This window comes from Pygoscelis adeliae, unplaced genomic scaffold (assembly GCF_000699105.1).
Source record: "Pygoscelis adeliae isolate BGI_AS28 unplaced genomic scaffold, ASM69910v1 Scaffold261, whole genome shotgun sequence".
Lineage (NCBI taxonomy): Eukaryota > Metazoa > Chordata > Aves > Sphenisciformes > Spheniscidae > Pygoscelis > Pygoscelis adeliae.
This window is the reverse complement of record NW_008824115.1, coordinates 801,044-810,869: the sequence shown is the minus strand read 5'-3', so window position 1 is coordinate 810,869 and position 9,826 is coordinate 801,044. Positions and strand designations below refer to the sequence as shown.

Sequence of the window (9,826 nt, the reverse complement as noted above, 5' to 3'; positions counted from 1 at the left end):
TTTACTGAAAGAGTGGTTAAACATTGGACCAGGCTGCCCAGGCAAGTGGTTGAGTCACCATCCCTGGAGGTATTTAAAAGATGTGTAGATGTGGTGCTTAGGGACATGGTTTAGTGGTGGACTTGGCAGTGCTAGGTCAATGGTTGATGATCTTAAAGGTCTTTTCCAACCTAAACAATTCTGTGATTCTATGACTTCCGTTTCATATCTGCCTGTCAAGTTTCTTTTTGTCAGTAGGTTACGGTAAAATTTTCAGACAGCTGCCAGAGCCACCTTCTGGACTAACAAGAATTGCAAGCAGGAGTAGACATAATTCTCAGTAGGAAGAATCCTCCTCAAATGTTGCAGAGCTTATCCATGCCCCAAGGCATTCAGATTTTATCCTATAGAGTTCTTACGTTTTTAAGATTTTTTTCACCCGTATAAATGAAAATGGCAGTTGGAGGGATTTCACATTAAGGTCTGTTATTCTCATTCTCTACGCTTTCAGTGCTGAGGCATCCATGGGTATTTGTCAGGGCAAAACCCATTAGTTAGACTGTGTGCACGTGTGTCCCAGAACTGGGGCAGCAGAGTCTCAACTTAGCTATTTACATCAAACGATTACTAAGCAGATCAAATCCGTAAAGGTGAAGATCAGATATGAGAGATGCCGGCTCAGTTGTCCTATTTCCTTGTAGTAAAAGCCAAACCGCCCCCCTTGGCTACCTGGTTCCCCATCATTTATGGGGAAGCAAAACTTGACAGCCTGGGAGATTCTTCACAGTGTTACGTTGTGTCCCACAGAAGAAAGCAGCCTCAGAGTACAAGACCTCCATTAATTCTGCCATTGGCAGTGTCATTAGTACTAATTACTCTATAGAAATTAAAGATACTTACAGCTAATAAATCAGCCAGTTCACAACTGGCTGTATGTAAGTGACAGGTCATCAGATCAACTCAATATTCTTCTAAGTTATTAATAGTAAGAACTTCTATCCAGCTTCTATGACTTAGGGGCTATTACTTTTTATAGTTGTTACCTATTTTAAAAAGGGGGTTACTCACACTTTTCCTGCCGTACTGCAGATCTCTCTGCCCTTCCCTCTGTACACACAGTAAATATAGAAAACATAGATCCTTAAAGTTATTGATGTGTGCTCATTAACATTTTACATATGTGGATCGCAGCACTGATGTATATATTTATACTATTTATTTATCTTATCTACTGTTATAATTTAATGCAGGTGACAGAGCTTTCAATGGGAGAACTTCTGATGCACTCCACAGTTTCCTGGCTGAATCCTTTCCCATCGCTGGGCAAAGCAAGAAAAGACCTTGAACTTACAGTATTTGGTAAGTGTCTTCCTTAATGACTCTCTGCTCTTTCAAATCTGAAGATTACCACATCAAATCTTCTCACAAGATGAAAGCCACCATCTCCTTTCCCTGTAGCTATGTGATATCTAGGGAAGACTTACATCTGAAAAAATACATAGTTGTATTTCCTAATATAAGTTCCCATTCGTTTGTTTGCTGTTACTGTTTGCTCTGTGAGCCAACCTCAGCTTGCTCTCCTGCCTATATGTAAACTGTGGAAATCAGTGATTTTCAAGAGGCAATATTCTCTTTAGAACAATCTGCTAAACCAAGCTTTCAAAGAAGGCTGGTAGGAAAATCGTGATTTACTCTACTCCTGTGAATGTAGGCTAATTTCTGCTTTACAGCTACTCCATCGAGATCCCCATCCAGGTTATTTTAACCTGAAAAATGGATGTGGAAATAAGAGCATACAAACAAGAGTTTTATTTAATAGTATATATACGATTAGTCATTTAATAATTACCTAAGCAATTAGTCTTCCAGTGAAACATCTTAGGCACTTGTCCGTTTCTGTAAAAAATATTTCTTTAAAATGTCATTGGATAAACACCTGCAGAACAACTCCAGGTTGACGAGAGACAAGTTTCTCCTTCTGAGGGCTGTCGTGCATTCCTTCCCCAGGAAGCATGACAGATTAGGGGAGAGGATGCTTCTAACAGAAGAACAAACAGGAACTGCCTCCCGCGTTCCTTGGATGAGCTTTTATTCTCACTTCAGACCCTATGCAGGCAGCTTAGAAAATGCACCTAATATGTGGAACTGAAGGAAACTGCCAAGCTCTGGGGTTAATGCTGTGCTCGCTATGGCCGCATCCCGGCTTCGCATAGGGATGAGACTCACCTGCATACCATCACCCCTCTCCCCTCTTCCACTGGAAGGAAACATGGATGCATGAGCAGGGATAGAGCTATACTGCCCTTGAGTCTGATTTGGGATCCAGGACTGCTCTGCAGAGCCATCCCTTAGTTCAGCTGCAGCTTCAACGCCCCTGTGTTTCTGTTCCCCCTTACAGATGGGAGCGAACGTGTCCCTGCCTGCCTGGAGGCTGAGATTAGGTAACGTTAGTGAGCCACTCCAGTCGCACGTTGTGGAAGCCAGAGAATTCCTGCAGATGGAAAAGTAGGGATTGAGATGAACGTTTGAGTTTCCAACTGAACAAATGCTGAACTGCAGGAAGAACAGACTTAGTGTCCTTTTTCACAGCCCTCTCTTGCTATAAGCCCTTCACTCCACGTGAAAATGCCCATCGATTACAAAAAGAAAATCTGAACCTTTACATCTAACCTACATCTGCTATATTTGTTTACGTGAAGACTGACAGGAGACAGGCTGCTGGTAGTTTCAGAATAAAGGTGCAGAATGGCTTAATCCTAAATATTCAGAACAAAATCTGAGGAAAAAATACTGCCGTTGCATGAACCAAGCGTAGGATGAAAAACCCAGTTGTAATCTTAATAGAGAGCAGGTGCTTTTCAATCAGTTTGCTTATCCTTTACATTCCCGTGACTACAATCATCAGCTTCTCCAAGATACTCTTTTCATTTACTACTACACCTGTAATTAACAGTTTTCCTTTTTTTCTTTCTTTTTTAGTTTTTAAGAGGGCTGTAATACTGGTGTATAAGGAGAACTGCAAACTGAAAAAGAAAATGGTAAGTCTGGTGTCAGTGGAGGTGGTGGGTGTTTATGCACAGGATCCTACTGCAGTGCGAGGTGGACCATACCGGTGCTGAAGGGGGAGTGACTGTGGTGAAATGCCACCTTCCCTCGCTAGACTGGAATTCTAGCTGTCAGAGCTAAAACAAGTGCTCGGTATTTGTGTAGCAGTAAATATTTTTTGTTATTTAGTAAGCAGCAGCATCTGCTCTGTGTGAGCCCCACGTTAGTCCTGTCAGGTGGAATATGAAAGATTGCCATGTAGGAATCATTCATTCTCCCAGATGGCATTTACAGTGGCCTACCTTAACGTGGCGTGTAGATTGAAGACCTCTGTGTATAGACCCTTGACCACCCTGGCAGGAAAGGAGAGGGGGCGTTATAAACACAACCTCCTCTGTCCCCATTTAGAAAACTGGAATGCTGAAGTCAAGTAGCAAGTTGTATCTCCCGCGTACCAGTGGTGAAGTACTGCACCGTGCTTGTCATAACAGATGGAGGGGCTCTAAAAGTAGCAGCAGCAGCTACGTGATTAATGTATTCTGCTAATCAACAGTCTGCGGGTTCCTTCATGGGAAACTAGTTCCCTAGTAGTACTTATATGCGAAGTATTATTTTTACCCATTAAAAAGAAGTGCTTTTAAAAGTTGAAGCAATTACAAATTCCAAAGGTTGTGTCTATCACCATGTCAACTACGTTTACAAGCACATATTAGGGTACTGAAGGAAAAAGTCTAATGAATTTAGTTTCTCTTCAGAGGCAGGTCTTTTAAGAGTAACACAAAAAAAACCTGCTTTTTTTACTTCTTAGAAATACCCTTGTTGTTTTTCTTTTCGCAGCCTACTAATGTTCGTGCTGCACATAATTATGGTGACTTGGATCCATTTAAATTTCGCTGGCTGATTCCTTTATCTGCTCTTCAAGTTCGACTGGGGAACACAGCAGGTAACTCCCTTGCACTGAATACTTTAGGACCGAAGGCTTTTCTGGGATTCTGTAATACTGCTTCTTCCATATGTCTTTCTGGAGCCTCTGGAAACAGGCAGGTGTAGAGACAACAGTATCTGCTGTTGTCTCTACACTCAGGGGGTACAGGCTTGATACGTTAACGGACGTTCTTCATTTGGTGGGTTGGCTTCTTCCGTGAGTCCAGGAAGATGCAACATGATGTGAAGGAATGACAGAATGGAAATCCCCAATGAAAAGATACCATGAACAGGAAGGTGATTTCCCATGGTTGACGTCCTGGTGACGCCCTTATGCTTGTGCGTGCTGACCCTTGGGTTTTTCCAAAGGTGGGAGAGTTGACTGTGTAATTTGTGGTAGTAGAGGGCTGTGTTTTTATTTTCCCTCTGAGTTGATCTTTATGATCCTATCCAGTTCTTTATCTTCTGTGAAGTGTCACTAGGTGTTCAGAGCAAATAAATGCTTTGTGCACCTGGGAGAAGGCCTTTTCAGGCTGGAAGGCAGTGAGAATCAGTAAGGACGGGGGAAAGCAACTTACCAAAGGCAGCGCTAGGCTGCTGCAACAGGGGAGTTCAGGGGGCTTCCTTTGGGTCCCATCTCAGGTGAGATCTTCTGTGGATCCACCCGTGGCTATGTTAACGCTGTCTTCAGGGGTGGAGGAGCGCTACACTGGTCTTTCTAATGCCGAAGGTTTTGTGAAGTATATACAAAAATAACATTTCCTTCCATGCACAGGAACAGAGAACAGCTGTATCTGGGAACTGATTCACACGAAGTCAGAACTAGAAGGCAGGCCAGAAACAATTTTTCAGTTGTGCAGCAGGTAAGCTTTACATGGAGGTTGTATTTGACAAATCACATTAATGGAATTAAAAAAGTAAAATTTTCCCCTGCGTGACCTTTGCATCAGCACTTCTAATGCAGCTCTCACTCTTTGAATCCAGGCACTACGCCAGTGTTTAACTGCATAAAGTGTAACAATTTGAAATGGGAGTGAATTTGGCACAGCGATCCAGCATCAGAAACCTGCACAGACGTATGATCATAAGTTCCAGTACGATATGGGCAAAGTAACTGATTTTATCAGACTCTCAGCTGGTTAGCAGAAATTACCTTCTGATAAAGACCACTTAAGGGGCGATCCCTTGGTACAGAAGTTACCTTTCAGGCCATTTTTCTAAGGGGAAGTAACCAAGATCTCAAAACACAAAGTGTGTGAAATGCCTAACGCCACATAAAGACATTTTAGCTGCAAAACCACTACTAAAGCAAGCTACTGAAAAAAACCACTGCACTAAAGCACATCGGCAGAAAAGAGGCGGGCAGATCTTATCCCAACAGTGTCTTACTTCAGAGGGGAAAATTAGGTTCTCTGTTTTCTTAAACTTGCAGTGACTGTGAGAACAAGACTAACATCGTGAAGGTGATCCGTTCTATTTTGCGGGAGAATTTCAGACGTCACATAAAATGTGAGCTACCGCTGGAAAAAGGATGTAAAGACCGCCTTGTCCCACTCAAGAACCGTGTACCTGCAACAGCCAAACTGGGTAAGAAACACGTTGTCAAAGTGAGAAACGGAGTCTGGACTCCAGCGCTGGCAGAAGGCTCGCAATTATTACCATGACTGTAGTGTCACGTGCCAGACCCACAAATCCCATTTCTTTTTCGGGCTGGGGAGGTGGTAGAGTTTCTCCACAACTCGGGGCATGACAAGGGCTAGAGGCGATAAGCAAGCTTGCCATCCCCCCCACACTGCGATGTTTCATTAGCTCTCTTAAGGGAAGACTTAATAAGGCCCAAATTAATTTTGCTGGGAAGAAACAGACTCCCTTTGGCATACAGCATTAGCGTTCTTCCCTCTGGGTTCCCTTTAGTAACTCAGCCCTAATAACATTTAAAGCTAAAACAACTGGCAAAAGGCAGGGGTCTTGCTTCTTTCAGTGCGCTAAATCTGCATCCCAGCAGATACCCTAATTAAGAACAGGCTTCAGACGTTTTGGTTAAATGAGTAGCTACTAGTATTTCAAGTTCTCCATCTGATCAGTTGTCTGTAAAATCCCCTTACCATCACAGGAACTGGGACAGTTCAACTCCCACCTGCAACCTGGCCCTCCAGTGCTTGAGGTGCCTGAATCAGTCTTGCTTTCCTGCGGATGTGTGTAAATCATTACTACAGTTTTTGGAGGATTTTGTATGTATTGCACATGAAGGCAAGCATATAGCCCTGGGGTAGGTGGAATGAGAGCTCCGACACGGGATCGCACTGTCGGTGTCAGAATGCTGACACGTCTGACCTGGGATGATTATCAAATGAACTATGTACACTGTAATTATAAGTGGGCTGTTGAGACAGACGGTATAACCAGATGATGTTTTGCTGAAAAAAACCCCAGCTTTTTTCCTCTGCACAGCTTCCACGAGGTCCTTGAAGATACTGAAGAATTCATCCAGTAGCGAGTGGAACGGTGACCCGGGGAAAGGCACCTTCCAGGACTCCGATGAGTGCAGCCTGAGCAGCAGTACTCAGAGCAGCAGCTGCCACACCGCTGAGAGCATACAGGAGCCCAAAAGTTCATCTCCCGATAAACACGTACAGAGCTGTGCGTCCGACTTTTCTAATGTTCTTGTCAAAGAATCTGATATTCTCAGCGATGATGATGACGACGATGACTACCAGAGCCTAAAGAAGGGCAGCCCTACGAAAGACATTGAAATACGGTTCCAACGGCTGAAGATTTCAGAGGAACCGAGTACTGACTCCGAACGGGATCAGGCTGCTGAAAATGAGGAAGGAGACGGCTTCGAGACAAGAGAGCATCCAAAGCTGGTGCGTGGCCATTTCTGCCCAGTGAAGAGAAAAGTCAACAGCACAAAGCGTAACAGAGGAACTTTAGTGGCAATGCAAGAACGTCACCAGTCCCTTGACAGTCACTCCGATGCTGCAAACCTGGATCTGAACTCTATTTTAGAGAGAGAATTTAGCGTCCAGAGTTTAACATCTGTAGTTAATGAGGACTGTTTTTATGAAGCTGTGGAGAGGCATGGGAAGTCCTAGCTTTCTAAGCACTATATTTAAAATACTCATTTGAAGTCCACATAAAATTCAACAAACTTATTTTGCTTTAAAACTAGTAAATTCATGGAAGCTGCAGGAAAACTACTATCAGATTTTGTGCACTAATACATTTTTTCCACAGAAACAGCTGTAAAGGATTCTTAAGTTATTTTAATTTATTGTGGATCAAAAATAGATTAAGCTGGCCAAGGTCTGTAAATCAGTTCATCCCTTTCAAGCAGCTACTGGGACGATGTAGTGTTCTTGGGGAGGGGAGGGGAAGGATGGCCTCGTTAGCATTTTAAGTAATGTGGAAAAGGTGCTAGTGAGTGGCAGAGGGGATTACAATGGAAAGTAGCATTGCAAAATGACTTTTTCAATACCTTGGGCATTTTATTTTTTGGTTTTCATTTTTGCTTTATTTAAAGCAGAATTAAGTTATTTTAATGTGCTTTAGTGCACAATAGTGCAGGAATTTCATTTTTGTAAGTTTCAGGATGCTGTTTATACTTTATACATATGTGTAAATACAAAAACAAAGCTTGGCCTGTAATCTTTTATTTGACTGTATTTTTTATTTTCTCTACCAGCCTGTACAGTAAAAGACAAATAAGTATTGTACTTAGCCATGTTTTCTACTTTTTATCATGCTGCTTTTCTCTAGTTAGAGCTTTAAATCCCAAATTCTTTGATTCTGCATAAATGAGAAGACTATTAGCAGACCCTGAGGCAATCTGTGCACTTTACCCTCCTGTAAGTATATTTATACAAGAGTTTTGGCTTTTGTTTTTTAAATCACTCTGCACAGGAGGATGTTCCAGGATAAAAAGAGCACAAAACCCCAAACGCCGTCTTACATGCCGAAGTATGAAAAGTATTTTTTCTTACGTTTCAATAATGCACTTTCATTCATACAAAACTCAATTATTTCAGAAGTATCCCAACTTAATTACATGTCTCACAACACACCTTGTTCTCGGTATGTGTTCTAGCCGTTCCCCTGAAGTAAAAAGAACCTGTAGGCACCTTGTAACTGGACTGTCTTTTCACTTTTGTCTGCAGCTGAATGGAAAGAATGAATAAAATGGGAAAGCCCTCTCTCTCCACCACTTTCTCAAAAGTAGTTCTTCCGTACCTGCACAGATGTAGGAATATTTAAGCCTCCTTTTACTCAATCAACACCTCTAGATCAAGGAGTTAAAACTGATTTTTTTTTTAATTAGTCTGCTGCAATTACAGCTGTTACAGCTGATTTTCCTCTTCAGTCTGTTCGGGCTGACTGGTACTTTTAAGTAAATTCCTTGTCTTCTTCCTTTGCCTTAGTTCTTCTCTGTAACTGTACGCAAAAAGGCTTGGGTCTTCATCGCACATTTTTCTGTATGTATTGCACAGATTTCTAAAGTGTGACATGGAGAGCTGAAAAGGACGAAGAGTTGGATCAACATCTGCTGTCATCATCAGCTGTTCTGTTCTTTTCAGACGTCCGCTTTCAGGAAACAAGGTCCTAAAAGGTGTGGGGAGAAGACAAACAAATTCAAACAGTTCAGACAGACAATTCAGTTTCCCCTAAGGGTAACAGGATCCTCCTGGGAATTTACTTAATATAGGTTTACTATTAAGTATGTCATTATTTTAGCTCTGGCACTCTTAATACATCTCATTATCTAAGCAAATGGAAACATGTAAGGGCCCTTTTTCTGCAAATTCAAATTATGACAACATAGGAAAGCATATACGTACATTGTACATTAAACACATGCATATATGTTCACGTTTGCTAACATTAAAAAGAGCCTTGGGTATGGATACAGTTACAGAGCCTTCTTACAATTAGACTCACGTTTAGAGAGCAACAACAGATTAAACTCTGTAAAACAGATCAGATCCAAACCATGTGACTTTCTTTCAGGCTAAGTGTTTCATTCCAATGGGCAAGATATTGTTATCACTTGTCATTAACACCGCAATTCTAATGCCAGAAAAAAAAGCCAAGAAGGAGGAAAGGAGTATTTAATTATCATTCACTTCTTAATATTTAGAACTTGGAGAAAGTGCCAGGAATCCTAGATTTTGTTTTCAGCTCTGTCACTGTTCAGAGATAGTCATATCAGTTCATTTACTCTGTGGCCAGATGTGTTAGCACCTCTCTCTCACCAATTCCCCAAATTTGAATGAATAGTATTAGTTCAAGTGATTTTTAACGTCTCACAAAAATGCATACTACAAAGTGCAAACTATTGAAAGGGCAGAAGCTCCTATTAGCAGTAGTTCTCGGTCTACAATGGATCAGGAAGGCAGAAAATCTGCACACGGTTGATGTGCATGTCGCAATTTTCAAATGATCTGCCTGTGTCATACATACAGAAGACCTAAAAATGCTGTGCGTCTAATACAGTAACGCCCCCACACCCCCGGGTGTGTTTTGCAGGCCGGCTGGGAGAGCTAGTCAAAAGGCTTTCTGTAAGTAAGTGATAGTTGGCTCTTGGTGGGCAGACAGAATACAAAGTTAAGAAAGGATTTAACATGACAAGAGGAGGATGGAACTTCTGGGAATAACCTGGTTTAAAGTACCTGCTACTTAAGGCCTTGGTCAAAAATCACAGAACTATAGAATAGAATCACAGAATAGTTTGGGTTGGAAGGGACCTCTAAAGGTCATCTAGTCCAACCCCCCTGCCGTGGGCAGGGACAGCTTCAACTCAAGCAGGTTGCTCAGAGCCCCGGCCAACCTGACCTTGAATGTTTCCAGGGATGGGGCATCCACCACCTCTCTGGGCAACCTG

At 42.2% G+C, this 9,826-nt stretch overlaps 2 protein-coding genes across 2 annotated transcripts in view; one reads left to right on the top strand and one right to left on the bottom strand.

The window, feature by feature from the left end:
- TIAM2 (T-cell lymphoma invasion and metastasis 2) overlaps positions 1-7,766 on the top strand; it is a 96,725-nt gene extending 88,959 nt beyond the window's left edge. Inside the window, exons 19-24 of the mRNA XM_009334292.1 lie at positions 1,230-1,338; positions 2,959-3,017; positions 3,862-3,967; positions 4,724-4,811; positions 5,381-5,535; positions 6,400-7,766. Of these exons, the coding sequence (XP_009332567.1) occupies positions 1,230-1,338; positions 2,959-3,017; positions 3,862-3,967; positions 4,724-4,811; positions 5,381-5,535; positions 6,400-7,043 (1,161 nt within the window). The 3' untranslated portion in view covers positions 7,044-7,766. The remainder of the gene's footprint in view (positions 1-1,229; positions 1,339-2,958; positions 3,018-3,861; positions 3,968-4,723; positions 4,812-5,380; positions 5,536-6,399) is intronic.
- A 266-nt stretch (positions 7,767-8,032) lies between these two features.
- The window catches only part of TFB1M (transcription factor B1, mitochondrial), a 32,952-nt gene continuing 31,158 nt past the window's right edge, over positions 8,033-9,826 (bottom strand). Inside the window, exon 7 of the mRNA XM_009334291.1 lies at positions 8,033-8,547. Within this exon, the coding sequence (XP_009332566.1) occupies positions 8,286-8,547 (262 nt within the window). The 3' untranslated portion in view covers positions 8,033-8,285. The remainder of the gene's footprint in view (positions 8,548-9,826) is intronic.